The 18,902-nt window shown below is 39.8% G+C and overlaps 2 protein-coding genes across 4 annotated transcripts in view; both read left to right on the top strand.

Annotated features, from left to right (window-relative positions):
* LOC126371701 (fibroblast growth factor receptor 3-like) overlaps window positions 1–18,902 on the top strand; it is a 189,415-nt gene that overhangs the window by 108,298 nt on the left and 62,215 nt on the right. The window lies entirely within an intron of this gene.
* Window positions 3,193–4,523, top strand: LOC126371760 (uncharacterized). Its single transcript, XM_050017116.1, has 2 exons — window positions 3,193–3,223; window positions 3,495–4,523. Exons 1-2 carry the CDS (start codon window positions 3,209–3,211, stop codon window positions 4,359–4,361), a joined length of 882 nt encoding a protein of 293 aa, XP_049873073.1. The 5' UTR covers window positions 3,193–3,208; the 3' UTR covers window positions 4,362–4,523.

Raw genomic sequence — 18,902 nt, 5'->3', positions numbered from 1 at the left:
CTCCTTGACTGAGATCAAACAAAAAACAAAGTAGATAAGCGCCTTTTTGAAAAATCACATCCTGAAGTCGATTTTGATTAAAAAATCCAATAGACAAGTTAGTTTCAATCCCATTAAAACTTGTGGTGTCAATTTTTAGCCGAATTGAAATTCATCACCATCCTCCGGCCTTATCCCACTCGAAGTGTGTTTTTTTTTTGACGTGACTTATTGTAGATTCGCCGTAAATTGCATTAACTACTTGGCCGGAACTCGAAGTGGGGTCGCCACAACATGTATAGTATTCCTCTACCATTAATTTCTTGCGTCATCTCAGTACTCACACCTTTCACACACATATCCTTCTTTACACAGTCTACCCCACACCTTACCCCTTCCTTTTCCTTTTCCTTTTTTTTTCTTTTTTTTCTTTCTTGACGGATTGAAATTTATGAAGGACTTTCCAGGCTACGTTCCCCAAAAAAAAATATAGATGGCGTTGTTCAGATTTAAAGAAAGAAAGAAAGAAAGAAGCATTTATTATTTAGGACACTACAGACGCGGATTTAACGTGGTAATCATCTATTATGACATTACTCGGGTACTTACATAATTATTCAAAAATATAATCGAATGGCAGAGGCATGTATAAAAATAATGTTGCATGATATTTGGATCATATAGAATTATGTTGGTACCTATATTGCTTCTCTTGATTTTGATCAGAATAACTTATCGCTATCGACCCACTAGGGTCGATTAATTCTTTCAAATATTTTTCCTCTCAGACGACGCCCTGAGCCGAGGTTCGCGCCCAACTGGGCACCCTCAGGCCTGTTGTCTTAAACGTTGTACCGGGTGAGAGCCTTCAGCGCTCCCCATCGGCGGCAAATATACAATAAGTCACGTCAAAAAAAAACAGAATAATAATGGGTGGAAGATGTGCCTGGATGTAGTAACAAGGGTTATCATTTATACCGATAAAAGATGCATATGTCTGTTATCCATAAACGAAAGCAAATTACAGCACCGTCTTTAATATTTTTTTGTCTGGAAAGTCTAACTTTGTATTATTGCTCTATTATTGTATGATAACAAATTATCAGTTCATTGCGTAAAAAAATTATTTATAATTTTGGAAATTATATTTGTGGCCAGTCTTATTGTATTTTATTAATAAGTCAAGTTAAAAAATATATATTTTATACATACATAAACTCTTATACATAAAAACGTTAAGCCGTTGGTCCCGGCTGCATTAGCAGTCGTTAATAACCATCAATCCGCACTGGGCCCGCGTGATGGTAAACCATCACGCGATCGGGCCTTAAAAGGCCCGATCACCCTATCCATCCATAGGGTAGGCCCGTGCCCCAGCAGTGGGGACGTTAATGGGCTGATGATGATGACATACATAAACTCAGACCTATTTATTGAGACTACCGGATTTCATTTTACTTCGAACCTGAATCCAGACATACTTCTTTTGCTTCCCCACTTTCGTTACTTAAAACAAACATTAAAATATGATTTTATAAGCAGATCGATATCATACAACCATTTTTTTTTTCATCACCATCAATTTAAGAGCCACGCTCTAGTCGGTGTAGCATTTTCAATTCCAGTCTATCAAAGGCCAATTCCTTGACTTCCCTGTAAGACACGACGTTTAACCTTTTCTTTAATCTGTTCCATGTAAGCTCTTCTTGGTCTTTCCCTTCCTCTCTTTCTTTCTAGCTTTCCTTCTATGATGTTCTATGGTGTTTCCTTCTATGTTTTGTTGATGTTTCCGTTTTTTTTATGAACCCCAAATTGATATTTCTAGAACCGTTGTTCGTCCGTTGGTTCTTTTTATAATTGAATACATTAATTCACAACACAGTTACACAAACAGTACACACACAACAACACAGTAATACAGTTGGCACAATTAATAGGCTAGCTAGGTGAATATGATATTGACGATAATATTACCGTCATCTTCTGACAGCTTTCATCACGCCTCTGCTACAGTAAACGTGTACAGGATGATGAGAACAGAACAGCAACTAGTAACCAAGAGTAAGTACAGCAGTAGAATAAAAAGTACGTAAGTACGTATAGAACGGTAATTCTCGACCCCGCACCAATTCGTATCAAGCGCCGAGTTAGATTTCCTCACCCCCTCTGTGACTTATTTTACTTAACCAAGGAGTAACAGGAAGCGGACTAAAAGGATAGGGGGGAATATGTGTCTCGTGTATGCGGATTACATGTGGACTTGAACCTGCGACCCCACAATGAGAATCAAACACCTAACTAAGCTATCCCGGTCCCTTAAGCATATACAGATAATACATATGACATATTTTACATTCAACCTGTATAGCGATATATATCGCCATAATGAGTCGTGAGTGAGATTAATGTGATGAAGTTGTAAGGAAGTTGAATGACTTAAAACTACTTGTTGCAAAGTCGATTATTTATATTGACATCGATTTGATCTCTTAGCCTATTTATTTTATTATGAAAAGAAAAAAGCGTATTTTCTTAACAATACGCAGTGGGCGGGTCGATATGAGTACAATTTTTGTAGAAGTGCCGTTCAAATGTGCTTAAGAAGACTTATCGAAGTAGTAAGTAAACTTTATACTTGTATTTTTATTTTAGAATAAAAATCATTTACTTTAACAATAAATTTTATTTATGTAAACAAAAGCGGAAAGTGCTTCCTAGCCCCAAATTCTGTTTGAATTACCAAATTCAATGTCCAAACATTGATAAATGCTTAATGTTATTAAGGTGAAATAATTGTGTCAAAGATATAATAAGTACTTAAAATATGTTTTTCAGACGAAACGAGGCGTTCTTTGTTAAAATAATGTACTTATCGATTTTCACATCAATAAGCGAAGCCTGTATTTAAAACAACATAAGTGATAATAGTATCGATGTCCATTTAGACATATCGGAAAAATCATGACAAATGAACATCTGAAACAATAGGCAAATTAAATGCGACAAGTATGATATGTCAATCCGACGTGAAAGTGTCCACTGGCCATACAAGATCCACATTGTTTTCACCGAAGAATTGGACGGGTGTCATTAAAATCATAATTCTCGTGTGGCCCGAAGGCCGAATCTTAGGAAGAGTCTGGGAGAGAGGCGGCGACGACCCACCAGTATAAAAGCTAGCAGCGAGTGTTCTGTACATCATACCACCTCGAGACCTCCACAAGACAACATGAAAGCGTTCTTGGTAGGTACCGAGTGCAGTGAAAGTGTTGTGACCCGCGTGCACCTCGCTCCCGTGACCGGTCGGCGCGAGGACTTCCTTGTGGGACTGTGATTTGTGCGATTGCTTGATTTTAACTCGTGATGTTCGATCCCAGTGAATTTTAAATTTTATTATATTTTCGAATTAAATTAAATTACAGTTCTAATGTGAATTTAAAAATCATTAAATTAAAATCAAGCAGTTGTAAGTTCGGTTGTTGTTGCAAGTGTTATAAAATGGTTTTCCACGGCAGGTACTAGCGGCCGTCGCGGCGCTCGGCTCGGCCAGACCCGAGGCGGGATATAGTTACAACGCGCCCGGCGCCGGTGGCGGCCACGGCGGGCTCGGCGGTGGCTCCGGCGGCGGCTTCGGTGGCGGCCACAGCGGCGGCTTCTCTTCCGGTGGCATCAGCTCCAGCAGCTTCGGAGGCGGACACGGCGGCGGCTCCGGATTCGGAGGCGGCATCGGCGGTGGCGCTTCATTCGACTCTGGCTTCGGAGGCGGCTCCGGCTTTGGCGGAGGCGCCGGTTTCGGTGGAGGCGCTGGCTTCGGCGGCGGCGCCGGATTCGGTGGCGGTGCCATCGTCCAGAAACACATCTACGTCCACGTCCCGCCCCCAGAACCCGAAGAACAGCGCCCCCAGATCGTGAGCGGCGGTGGAGTGCCCCAGAAGCACTACAAAATCATCTTCATTAAGGCCCCCGCTCCTCCCGCGCCCGTCGCCCCCATCATCCCCGCGCAGGCCCAGAACGAGGAGAAGACCCTCGTCTACGTGTTGGTCAAGAAGCCCGACGAGCAGCCCGACATCACCATCCCCACCGCCGCCCCCACCCAGCCCTCAAAGCCCGAGGTTTACTTCATCAAGTACAAGACCCAGAAGGAGTCTGGCGGCGCTATTGGCGGTGGCTCTGGACTTGGCATCGGTGGTGGTGCTGGACTCGGCATCGGTGGTGGATCTGGACTCGGCGGTGGTCTCGGCGGTGGTCACGGTATCTCTGGTGGTAGCATCGGTGGTGGACACGGCATCTCCGGAGGCAGCATCGGCGGTGGTCACGGAGGATCATCCGGTGGTGGCGTCAGCTCCTCGTACGGCCCCCCTGGTCAGTCCGGACCTTACTAAACCGCGCTCCCCGCGCCCCCCTTGTGATACCAGCTTTGCCGGCGACAAAACCTAGTTATAAGTAGACAAAAAATTACGGTGCCTAAATGTATTTATGTAAATAGTAATTTTAATGTACTATAATTTTAGTTGTATTATGAAAATACTTTTTTTTGCATAAAAAACGATAAACCAACGAAAAGCCCTCTTTATTTTTTAACCTTCAGAGTTCATTTTAATATTGCTCTTGTATAAATAATTGAATCGACCGCTCTGAGTCGACTACAATCACAAGTTTACAATCATAACGTACCAATCATTTACATAGCAAAACATAAGAGAAATACTTAATAAAATAGAATACAACGTAGAAAATGAATGTAATTTGAATGGTTCATAAACTGTGGATGAGCAGGTGTATGGATTTGGTAGAAAGTGATGTTTTCTCCGTGTGTGTGTGACGCAACGCGGGACAGTGAGTGTGACCCATTGCATAATGCAGTCAGAAAGAAGCGCATTGCAACATCTTTATAGAAAATAAAGTAAGAGTTTCGCTAAATATTTTATTACGTAACACACACCCACAGTTCAACAATTCACTTGCGTAAAACCTGACATTTATGAGATACATTTAAGTTATTATCACATTTTCACTTTTTTGCATTTTCGTTTAAATGATTTTTTTCTGTTATTTTTGCGTTTAACACCTTGTGGTTTGTCACATTGATTTCCCTTTTTTTTATTACTTACCAAAATTTACAATTTAAAAAAAATCTTACAAAAGAGATCTTTATCATTGAGTTCGATAAATTACTCTTAAATGTGACCTAATGAAAGCTTAAGTTATGCGGCTGACGGGTCAAAATCCCACAAACAATAGAGAAAAAAAGATTCACATGCTGCGCGACAGTTGCGCAACTGTGATGACAGAACGTGTTAACATGTTTTGTATCTTCACGCTATATCTCTTGCCGGGTAGATAGGAAAACTGTCATACATGTAGACGTAATTTGTGGTGAATAAACTTCTTTTTATTTATTTCGCATTATTTTTGCCATGATTAAGTCATTAAGTCTATTTATTTATTAGACCTTTTTAGAACTTTTATAAGTACCTATTTTAATATTCTGCGTAGGTAAATACTTACTAATAAAATTACCTATTTTTTTTCACAAATTATATTCTATGATATAGGTTATATAATCTACATCCTGACCACCAAGCCAGAGGTTCCGGGTTCAATTCTTGGTCGGATTAATTTACGAAACGAACTTTTATTTCTTAATTATGGATATTTCTCCACTAAACCGCGAAGGAAAAGTGTGGTGGTGGTTGAGTGTGAAGTATTATAGGTTTGCCTGGAGATCGCATTAACTACTTGGCCGGACAAATGGGGAACGCCAAGGACTGGTGCTGAGTATAACATTTAATTTATTTGCCTCTTTATTTTAATATTACACAATTTACCAAGACCATCGACTAGTTTCATTACTACAATTAGGATTCGTATCCACGTCTCTGAGGTTAACAGCAGTGCACAAAAGCAATTCGGTATCCGCTTCTCATGTGTGTCTGAATATTTATGACAGACGGTGAAACTTTCGGCCAGCGAACATGTTTGGGCATATCATTATGACCGTTGTTCGATTCATATGACTATATGCCCCCTCTTCTACTTATGAAATATGACAATTCAAACATAACATAACATAACAAATACTTTATTGCACAAACAGGAAAAAACAAAATACAAAACAAAAGAGAAATAGAATTAGTACAATAGGCGGCCTCAAAAATTCAAATTTCAAATTTCACAATCAAAGAATATTCAAGATTTTTAAGATTCGATATTCAAAAGTTTTAGATTATATTATTATTTATTTTTTACTTAAATATATTTTAAATGTAGTTCTTATACTGCTATGAATTTGGTTTCTTATTGAAAAAATCTGACCTTAAATGTCATTAGATATCTACTTAATAAAAAATTAATTTAAAACTCTCTACTGAATTTAATTAAGTAAGTAAGTAGCACGATAATTAAAATAAAACAAAGATTATAAGAAGAACGTTTTATTTTTCAAATTTGTTTTTTTTCGGACCTGGGAATTTCATCTTAAAATGTATTGTAAAATAATAGTTTTTCACAACATTCTCGTTGTACATTACAAGAACAAAACATTATGAATTCCTAGCAGTTCAACAAAGACAATGAAAATAAAATACAGAATCGCTTATCTTGTAGTCTTTTACTTTTTTCTTGTCCGACATAATTCTCATGAGCAACATTTATGTAATAATATGGATGAAGATTAAATTATGTCGGTCAAGTGCGGGCGTTGCGCCGGCGCACTAGCCAGCTGTTTGACTGCTGGTAAGTAGTGTGGCGGCGACGATAAACTAGTTAGAACTCTATTACAGAGCGAGTTGTCTAGACTGTCCAATATAGTTGTCTTTTTACAACGAAAGCTTGAAAGCATATCAAGCATCTTAATCAAGTTGCAAATCGTTATGATAATAGACAGTGTCAGTGGTACTGTTTTAAGACTGTAGTTAAACAAAAACGAATGAGAACTGATATTAGGCAGCTAAATTACTCAATTGTATACCAATATTTTATTTTTATTTTTTTAAAGAACGTCTAGGGCCCTGTGCCGAGGTTTTTCTTGCAGCTTCTTTTCCCCGGCTATACAGGTTGTGAGAAGCTGCAGTAGTTTTAGGCGGATGAGACGGTCGTTATGTAAAAAATTGACGATTCAAAGTGTAACTATGTTACCTACTGAATAAAGATATTTTTGAATTTGAATTTGAATAGAAAATATACGTGTAAGATTAATATGTCAACCTATTATGTCACCTTATGTCCATTGTTTGTAACTTGGCTAAGCCACCCCAGCAGGGCTAAAATGCGCAGCGTGATATTATTACGGATCGACTGAAAAAAAAATTTCGAAATCGATTTTTTTTCCCCTAACAGGCGTGCCACGTGATTTTGTTCGTATTTTAACAGAACGACATGGCTTATTTGGATTCACATATTAGCGCCAATCGACAAAACGACATAATTGTATTGTCATAATCGATAAAATGACCGTGACAATTTTTTTATCGCGTTGGGCATGCTAGCCCTACTGGTGCCATTTGGTGCTAGTGGGGGTGGTCTCTGTTCGTATACGTGCCTCCTATCCTGTATCCTACTCTATCCCTGTATCATATATCCTGTGTGTGAGTTATCTTGTAGTTGTACGCACTGTCAGGACTATCAGTTTTGTCACTATGACAGAACTGATAAGGTCGACTTTTGTTTCATAATTTCGAAACAAAAGAAGAGTCGACGACTTATAGCAACATAAAATTAATAAAAAATATTTATTTAAGTATATATTTTTTTTAATTGCCTACCGCTATAACGCTAACAGTACTCACATACATATAACGTATCGCGCGCAGACGGACAAATAGTATTGCACTTAATATTTAGACGAAAAAACTAACCTTAATTGCTAAATATTTTGGCTCATCATTAATTACGGTCACTGACTAAAGCTCTGAACAGTAAGAGTGGAATTACACTGCTACTGTTACGCCTTAGTCCGCGATATAATTAGAGCCGCACGCGGTGTGGATCCCGTGCCGCGGAGGCTGGTGTAACGAGATTTATTGCCAATAATGATAAAATAAGTTTCAGTTAGGGGAGCTGTGGTAGCTTAGTTGGAAAAAAACGTGACATTCAATGTGAGGCCGCAGGTTAGAATCCCAGCACAGTCCTAAATCAATTCAGATTCATATATTTAATAAATAAATAATTAAAATAATAATTAATAATTTTATATACTTTTTTGTTTTTTTTTTAATTTACGTAAGTATATTTATTTATATTCATATTTTTTACCAGACACATCTTTTTAGAATGACAGAACACTCCTGGGGCCGCTTTTGTAGGCATGCTTAGAGCCATCAAAGGCCCCAAACAAACTGGTCCACCTTAAAACCTTCACCTTGGACCTCCAAACCCCATACACTTTCACTGTCGCCTCGCTAATGTTTCCGGCGATTAAGCCGAACGGTCTATAAAGTGACGTAATTTGAACTAGAACCTTAGAATAGGGAACACCGTAAGCGTCAGAGTGGCCGGTCAGTCGTCGTATTTAAAGTTGAAATGGTGCTCAATCATTGCTTCCCTATTTATTTATTTATTTACATATCCAAACACATTATCATTACAGGTCAGGCCCAATTCGATAACGCTTAATACAAGAGAATTACAATCATAGAAAATCATATAAACACACAACATGCATCAATCAAATAACAATAATTCTTTTACAACATAAGTCAACAGATAACAAAAATAATAATCAATTACATCATCAATAATTAATTATTGCCGTATAGTGCGTATCACTCGATTTTTGCTTCTAACGTAACTCGATTACTCTAGCCATAGAAGCAGCCAATTAGCGCGCGACACCAAACACTTCAGGACCCCGATACCGACCCCGCCGGCGTGGTCGACGATTTCCCTCAATCAGCACTTATCGCTATCGACCCACTAGGGTCGATTAATTCTTTCAAATATTTTTCCTCTCAGACGACGCCGCGAGCCGAGGTTCGCGCCCAACTGGGCACCCTCAGGTCTGTTGTCTTAAACGTTGTACCGGGTGAGAGCCTTCAGCGCTCCCCATTTGTCCGGCCAAGTAGTTAATGCCACCTGCGGCAAATCTACAATAAGTCACTTCAAAAAAAGAAGCTTCTAACGTATTTTAATAATTAAATAACCTTTAAATCCTCCGATATAAATCCATCCGGCCACCCTGACGCTTACGGAACACCTTGTATGGTTGAATTATTGAGGTACTTAGATTAAAAAAAATGGATTCGGTAAAACTTCTTCAGGCTAGCAAACAAAGAATGTACATTTAAAAAAGCACTTTATGATTATATAACTGAATACACGCCATATGCACGTATTTTTTGTTAAATTCAGCAACCACTTTAGGACGCCGACACCAAACCGTGGCGTGGTAGATGTTTTCCCTCATTCAACGCTTATCGCTATCGACTCATCATCATGAGTGATGCCCATCATTTCTCCATCTTTGAATGTAGGCTTCCTCTCCTCTTTTCACAACCGAATATCTACTAGAGTAGATTATTTTTCCAAATATAATCATCTCAGACACCCTGAGCCGAGATTCACGCCCGACTAAGCACCCTCAGGCTTGTTGTCTTCAATTTTGTACAATAAATACTAACATAAACAGCCTAATATACGTCCCACTGCTGGGCACAGGCCTCCCCTCAATCAACCGGATGGAGTATGGAGCATACTCTACCACGCTGCTCCAATGCGGGTTGGTGGAGGTGTTTTTACGGCTAATAGCCGGGACCAACGGCTTAACGTGCCCTCCGAAGCACGGAATCATCTTACTTTTTCGAACAATCAGGTGATTCAAGCCTGAAAAGTCCTTACCAAACAAAGGACAGTCTCACAAAGTGATTTCGACAATGTCCCTATCGGGAATCGAACCCGGACCTCCAGATCGTGAGCCTAACGCTCTAACCACTAGACCACGGAGGCTGTTGTGTGTTGTTGTGTGTTACCACGTCTATTTCCCTAGGGGGATGAGCTATGACCACGGAATTCCACTTACTACGATCCTGTCACGCCACTTCCGTTTCTTTCACTCTCATCAAAGACAGCATCGCAAAAGAATAGAATTGAAAAAACTTAAATATATCACGAATTTTGCGACGGAAAATTCCACTTGATATCAACTCAGAATCATAGCCTGAACCATCCCTCAAAGTTTTCGTTACGATGTCACTAACACCCTGTATAGTAATAAATATTATTATAGATATTTCTCTTCATAATATCTAAGTAAACTATTCACAAAAGCACAATCTTCGTCATAACATAATTAAAACTTAACTAAAGTTAGGTATATCTATATTTAAAACTTAGTTCAGGACTAAAGTTTGACATATCCACTTACCTACTAACTCTGTTCTGACTCGAAAATTTTGCTTAGTCTAGACTAGACTAATTCGCAGACTCTGTGACCTACAAGTTACCTACAAATGTGTCCTGCATAAAATATTCAAGCTCTTTATTGCTTCGTATTCGAATTTCGTAGCAAGGCAAATAGCAAATATATAAAGTAATGCAGTACGGTTCTGTCATTTCAAAGAAAAGTTTGCAAAATAATGAAACTTTAAGCTTATAATGAGTTATCCCTATATCTTAATGCCACTCATCGCCAGCCGTTTAAGGCCCTTTAATAGGGGACGAGCCTATTGCCATTAACCGGGTAAAAATTCTGTAAACCCCTTGAAAATTCCAATTCAAACTCATAAAGTTGAATTCAGTGGTTTACATTCCGAGACGAGATTCTTCTTCTACTATCGTGTGGGTTGTGAGGTGGATTACCAACCACAGCAACCCCGGTGTCAAGGTTATTATTGAGCCGCCAAAAGCTCCTGACATGGCGCATGTAAAGATTACTCACTTACATCAATAAGTTGTAACTGGGACCAACGGCTTGACGGGCCTTCCGAAGCACGGATCATCTTACTTTCGGACAATCAGGTGATCGGCTTGTAATGTCCTAACAAAACTAGGGATCACAAAGTGATTTTTGTGATATGTCCTCACCGGGATTCGAACCCGGGACCTCTAGATCGTGAGCGCTGTCAACCACTGGACCACAGAGGCCAGGATTGGAACCCATGACACTACGAAGTAAGTTAGGAGTTCTCTGAACAGGGCTTTCACGCTAACTCTAACTGTGCGCTATTAACCTGTATACAGGGTGTTAGTGACATCGTAACGAATACTCAGAGGGATGATTCAGACCATGATTCTGAGTTAATATCAAGTGGAATTTTCCGTCGCAAAATTCATGTTATTTTTTTAGTTTTTTTTAATTATTTTCAATTCTATACTTTTGCGATAGAAAATTCCACTTGATATTAACTCAGAATAATCAGCTGAATCATCCCTCTCAGTATTCGTTACGATGTCACTCACACCCCATACAAGTACATACAGTAGCCATACAAGTAGGTATGGGTGTTAGTGACACTGTAACGAATACTGAAGGGGATGATTCAGACCATGATTCTGAGTCGATATCAAGTGGAATTTCCTGTCGGAGAAGTCATGAAAATTTTAGAGCTTATTTAAATTATTTTCCGTTCCATACTTTTGCGACGGAAAATTCCACTTGATATCAACTCAGAATTATGGCCTGAATCATTCCTCAAAGTTTTCGTTACGATGTCACTAACACCCTGTATGTATTATACCTGTGATAGTGTCCAGACTGTACTATTGCATTTGATCACATAATATATTTTACTACTAGATTGTACACTCCATTTACGACACAAGTGGTTGAACACAATAAAGAAAGAGATTCCTATCGCCTTACCTTCACAATTGAAAACGAAACAATTTTGAAATTTTAAACTTGGAATCAACTCGTTCTTCTGCAACAGATTATATCTGAACAATAAAGTTTGTACAGGCCGCATTCACAATGAGTGGCGCGTAGGCGATTTGCAAAGACTTGGGGCTTTTTATTTAAAAAAGTTTTTTAAATTCATCTAAAAAAGCAAATTAGTGTTTGAGATTTGTTGAAAGATTCCGCGCGTTTTTGTTGAAACAATCAACAACAGTTTGATTTTTTCCGCATGCGCAACCCGCTCTCGTATCCGCTAGCTACCCATGTGTAGAGTAGACAAATTGAACGGAGCAGTGTTGCCTAATAGATAGGCCCCTATACGTATAGATACAAAAAAGGCTATTATAAGGTTAGTGATTTTTAGAAGATATGAGTGCATGTGATTAACTGTCTGGGAACTGATATAGGCAGCAAAATTACTAATTTGTATAACACTATTTTATGTTTTGTTTAAAGAACATCTAGGGCCCAGTGCCAAGGTTTATCTTGAAAGAAGCTGCAGTTTTTTTCCCCGGCTCTACAGGTTGTGAGAATCTGCAATTTTATGCGGATGAGACATTCGTTATGTAAATTTTTTTTCTTATTCAAAGTGTGACTGACTATGTTACCTACTGAATAAATATATATTTGAATTTGAATATCGATTGTTAAAAAAGCAATAGTACTTACCGATAAGCTGTCGATAGTATAGATAGTAGCTCATTTAGATTAATATTATTGTTAGATAGCAATAGGTATAGGTACTGCAATATAATAGTATATAATTATAATATAATATAAAGATGATATTGATAATTTTCAGTCGACAATCGATAATCTCTCGATAGTTGTGCAACAGTAGAACAGAGTAGTACTGCAAGCAAACTTTATCGAAAATTGTTACAATGACTGACGAGATCTCAAAATGTATCTGAGAATTCGTAGATGTTAATCTTGGACGAGATGGAGCAAGTCCGGATGCGAATCATTACCAATGACTGTTACGTACAGACAGATATTATGTGTTATATATTTTATTATTATTATCTACCACGTAACTATTACACGGTAGCAATTCTTCAATGAAGGCAAGTAGCAATAAAGTTAATGTATCAGTTTCGTAGTTGAACTTGGGAGAAAGTAGTATAATATGGAATATAAAATATGAAATGATCTCGTAATTAGGATAAATTCTGCCTATACATCAGATGTCGCTACTGTTGAGCATTCTTAAATTTTGACAGTTATTGTTACACTATAGCTGTTGGCGTCAGATCTGGCAGCCCCCGTTGCCTAGGTATTGTTGATTACATGGCGCATAGCAACGGGGGTGTAAAGTAAGATTTTTCACATTATTATATTTTGTGATTTTTACTCTTTATTAAACGTTAATACTGAGTTTTTCATCTTTGATTTCGTTCGCTAATAATAGCCCTTTGAGCACAGTTTAGCTGCAAAATCATTAGTGTTATATTTATTCCCTAAAGATCGGAAAACAGAATAAAACCGCCTATTCTAATACCGCTTTTTTTTCGTAACTCATCATTCAGACGGCTACACTCCACGTTGCTCCACATTTTATAGCAATTTATCAGGGATTTTAGCTGGCCGGTATAAAGTGTTCAAATTGTTTACCTGATTGTCCAAAAACAAGATGATCCGTGCTTCGGAAGGCACGTTAAGCCGTTGGCCCCGGTTACTACTTACTAATGTAAGTAAGTAGTCGTTACATGAGCCATATCAGGGGCCTTTGGCGGCTCAATAATCACCCTGGCACCAGGGTTGATGAGGTTGGTAATTCACGTCACAACCTACACGATAGGTGAAGACCTGCATAGGTCTTCTAAAAATAGCATTTTTTTTAATTTATGTATACTTCTCATCAAAAATAAGGTGAATCATGAAAACAAAAGATAACAGCCTAAAGTTTCTTATGAAAACAGAGGCTAAGTAAGTATTTATTATGAAAACAATTACGATAGAAATATAAAACAAGAAGATATACGCATAACAAAATAAGAATTGTGTAACTGTTCGGCAGCGGGTGCGCGGAAATAAAAGAAAAACTAAGGAATATCACTTTTACTAAAAATACATACAAGGAAAAAGGAAATATATAAAAGAAAAGCAAAAATAAATAAACTTAAAAACTCAACGACCGATCTGGGAGACAGCGAAAATTGGAAGATAAAACAAAGGAAAAAAGACAAAAGACAATCTCACCGTAAAAGAAGAATAAAACATAAATTCTTAAAAACTAAGGAGATTGTATATAATTATCAAAAGTTTAAAATCTATATAAAAATGTCCGTGCGTCGTTAACACTCCCACCCCAGTGCTGCCTCAGCACTCATAACCATTAGGACAGGTACGACGCGCACCTCGGATCAAAACGCTATGTCCCATGTCGTGGTCAAAACGTCGCGTGACTTTAATGCTTACAGCGTTTCGGATTAAGAACTCACTCTCCCAATGAATCAGTGCGATATTTGTTGCCATACAGATCACGGTTGCTTCGTCCAGCAGACTAGGTAGTCTCCATACAGTGCAAGTGGAACAACGTCCACTGCGGGCGGCCGGAGCGACAGCGTCGATTCACAGAGTGCGAGTAATTAGCTCCGAATAATGATAAAAGTCCAACTTACATTTAACAGATTCAGCGATTGCTACTGTCAGGACCCTTGACGGCGCGTTGATCCATTAGGCATGTCCTTGAACATTAAACTGCGATCTTAATGTCACCAGTAACTGCGATTTTGTTTTCCCTGTAGAGCAGCATGTTACCATATAGTGATGACAATGAGTCGGGGCCAGCGAGTAAGTCATTGTTAAAACACATACCGTTTACTCGGGCTGGGGCATCGACGACCAGTCGTGTCTCCTTGTTAGTTTTTCCAACGTGACTATGAGGTGAGAACCATGTATGAGGTGTACGCTGCGAGCCCCTTAGATTGAACTTACGTGCTACACCTTTACTCACCAGCTGCGAGGTGCCTTTCCGCTTACGACCCGCACGCTTGACGTCAACGTTCTGCCGAGGCTTACCTGATTGGACCATAGAGTTGGAGGTAAACGGTAATTTTACCTCGCCGAGGTCGTTCTGTGGCATTCGCTTGTCGCGCGGCATGTCGGTGTAGATGACGAGCGAGTGCTCACACTGCTCGCAGGGACGCGGTTCGGACACACGGCCGTGCAGGCACCAACCTAGGGGGGTGAGTGTAGCGGACGGCTCGATTGATTTACCTAACTTAATCTCTAAAGGTAACAGTAAATGATAATTATCCTGCCCTATCAACATTTCGGGCTTCGTATCAGAAGTACATAAATAGTCTTTGACATCAAGTAAATGTTGATAACTGTTACAATTCACAACAGACAAGTTTTGTGTAGGCAAATTCAACTCATGTATAGAACGCGCTTTAATACTATGCACCTTATTGTCCATACCCGATAGATTTACATCCACCACTGTTGTCTCACACACCATCTGAGTGTCGGCCCAGGCGCCGCTGACCCGCATTGTCTCGCGGCGGCCGCGCAGCCCGGCGCGCTCCGCCAGCGCGCTGCTCAGCAGCGACACAGTCGACCCGTCGTCTAGTAGCGCGGTAGTATCGATCACACCGTTAGGTCCGTGTACACGTATAGGCACAACTTTTAATAGCACTTTACACTCACTCGCGTCAATGTTCGTCACAGTCTGTGTAGGTGGCTCTGGTTCCGGCGGCGATTGCACGATGTCATTCGCAGACTCGTCCCGGCGATTGTTCACGGGGTAGTGCAGCAAACGATGATGTGCTTGTCCACAGCTGTCCTGGTCACATGCCGGAGCTGGGCAGGTCTCCCGACTATGACGAGAATTGAGACACTTGTAGCATATGCCGTTGCGCTTCACATATTGCCATCTCACTTTACGCAATGATCTTGCAAACTTCTTACACGCGGTTAGTTTGTGTGTAGCTGTGTGGCAAAAGTGGCACTTTGTGTCGTGCTCCGTGTGTAACACGTGGGCGACGTGTGGTCGATGTGATGACGCGGCGCTCGTGAAATGAATGGAGGCTGTAGTGGAGATCTTTAAAGCTTCATTACTCAGAAACTCCGATAAAATAATAAGGCGAGGTTTCGTGCCTTCTTGTATCAATGGAAAGTTGTAGTCAGACCATTTTGCGATGAGCACTGCAGGCAATTTAGACAGTATGAGAGAGACTGTGTTCATACCTAGCAGATATTCTTGTCGGTCGAGTGCTCGTACTGCTTCCATGAAGTTCTGTACCTTTATAGAAAAAGGTATAATATCACGTTGATATTCTTGTGCCATAGGTTGTAACTTCTTTATATCCCGTAGAAGTCTAGATACGATGCCATCGGGATTACCATATCGTAGCTGTAGTGTAGCCATTATCGTGGCTGGTGACGTCGCGCTAATAAGAAGTGCAGCGACAGTCTCCTTAGCAGCTCCCCGTAGACATTTCCGTAATCTCCATAGGTTCTCCTTCTCAGAGAAATTACATAGGAGCGTCGACTCGTCGTACGCTTGTTTAAATTGTAGCCACTCCATCGGGTCGCCGGCGAACTCAGGTAAGTCCTTAGGCGTACTAATGCGGCTCAATAATGTAGCGTTATGTCCATTGTTGGTAGAGGCAGTTGCTAGGTCCTTGAGTGCGCTGGCAAGCATGTGTATCGTACCATCTGCTGATAGTGCGGCGGGCGGCGGCGCGGCCGCGGGCGGCGGCGGGGCCGCGGGCTGCGGTGGCGGGCGCGCGGGCACTGTAGACTGTGCGGCGAGAGCCGCTGATGCTGGTGCCGGCGCTGACGGTAGCATCGACACACCCTCAGTTGTACCATAATCGTGGGTGGGCCGAGCCTTTTTCAGCTCCTCGTGACTGGTCTCTAGCCATTCGGCAACGTTAGACGTAACGCTTACCTCATCCTCCTCGTGTGGACTGTATCCTTCTTGTAGCTCCACTAGATCGGCTTGTAACTTTAAATCGATAAGTTCCATACGGATTTTCGCTTTTTCAGCTTGTGCCTGCAGTTCTAGTCGTTTCTTACATGCGTGAAAAGAACTTACAGACGATTTCTTGGACTTCACGCTGCCGCATATTGTGCGCGGCGGTGAAGCCGCAGCTTTTCCTTGGGTAAAAGTGGTATTATGTTCTTTTACCGTCGTCTCCGCTACTGTGGCCGACTCCTCCTCACATTTCTTACTTCTGGTCGTACTCCTTGTATCCATCTTAGCGGGTGGAGTGCGAAACATGAAGAAAAATCCGTCTCGAAGACCAACTTGTAACTGTTCGGCAGCGGGTGCGCGGAAATAAAAGAAAAACTAAGGAATATCACTTTTACTAAAAATACATACAAGGAAAAAGGAAATATATAAAAGAAAAGCAAAAATAAATAAACTTAAAAATCAACGACCGATCTGGGAGACAGCGAAAATTGGAAGATAAAACAAAGGAAAAAAGACAAAAGACAATCTCACCGTAAAAGAAGAATAAAACATAAATTCTTAAAAACTAAGGAGATTGTATATAATTATCAAAAGTTTAAAATCTATATAAAAATGTCCGTGCGTCGTTAACAAATTGTATTCAAATTCAAATTCAAAAATATCTTTATTCAGTAGGTAACATAGTTACACTTTGAATCGTCAATTTTTACATAACGAACGTCTCATCCGCCTAAAACTACTGCAGCTTCTCACAACCTGTATAGCCGGGGAAAAGAAGCTGCAAGAAAAACCTCGGCACAGGGCCCTAGACGTTCTTTTTTAAAAAAATAAAAATAAACATAAAATATTGATATACAATTAAGTAATTTAGCTGCCTAATATCAGTTCTCAGACAGTTAATCCCATGCATTCACATCCTCCAAATAATCACTAACTTTATAATAACCTTTTTTGTAAAGTTTTTGTTTAACTACTTTCTTAAAGCAGTTGAAAGGCAAATTCTGAATGTCAATGGGAATCTTATTGTAAAAACGTATACATTGCCCCTTAAAAGATTTAGTAATCTTATGTAATCGACTGACTTGTAAAGCAAGTTTATTTTTATTCCGGGTATTAACAATGTGCCGATCGCTATTTTTTGCAAATAATCCTATATGTTTTTTTACATATATTAAGTTTTCAAAGATATATTGTGATGCCATAGTTAAAATATTAATTTCTTTAAATTTATTTCTAAGTGACATCTTGGGTCCCAATTTGTAAATCGCCCGAATGGCCCGCTTTTGCAGAACAAAAATGCTGTTCACATCTGCAGCATGACCCCACAGCAAGATGCCGTACGACATTAGACTGTGGAAGTAGGCAAAATAAACTAATCGCGCGGTTTCTACATCGGTTATTAAACGAATTTTTTTGACCGCGAATGCTGCTGAGCTGAGCCTTTTGGATAACTTATCAATATGAGGACTCCATTGCAACTTAGCGTCCAAAGTAATTCCCAAAAATACAGCAGTATCCGTGAGGTCCAATTCCTTATTTTTTACAATAATAGAATCGAGTCGATCACGCTAAGATCGATGAAGATTAAATCAAACTTCCTCTGGCAAACTGAACCGCGGGAAACAGCTAGTAAATAACAATATAAACAAATCATTATCTTAATGACGCGATGATTTCAATAATGGGAACAGTGATAGCGTTTCCGTACTTAGTTAAAGGTGCTTTCACAACGATGCGCGCTACTTAGAAAAAGTTTTTCGCTCTGTTTAGAATAGCATTTAAATATTTAACACGTTTTATGCCACAATATTTTACGTTTCTCTAAATGCATGGTTAGATAAGTGGCAAAAAAATGCAGCGAAGGTTGATGGTAGGGCTGGCAGAGGATGACCTAGAAGGACGTACATTGGCCGAATTGGAGATCCTTAGAAAAGGTACAGTACGATCTACTCTGAACTGGCGTGCGTGTATAAAACGACTGATGAATATTGAGGAAGTAAGGGAAGTGTGTCAGGATCGAAGCAAATGAAATTCCAAAAGTCTCTGCTTACCCCAGTGGGAAATAGGCGTGAGTTTATGTAAATATGTGTATGTATAACGTCGTAAAGCATTTAAAATGTTAATACATTTGAAAATTACATAATTAACAGAGTTATTGTGGGTCCA

The sequence above is a fragment of the Pectinophora gossypiella genome, chromosome 13, assembly GCF_024362695.1.
Source record: "Pectinophora gossypiella chromosome 13, ilPecGoss1.1, whole genome shotgun sequence".
Lineage (NCBI taxonomy): Eukaryota > Metazoa > Arthropoda > Insecta > Lepidoptera > Gelechiidae > Pectinophora > Pectinophora gossypiella.
This window is presented reverse-complemented; position numbering and strand designations above follow the sequence as displayed.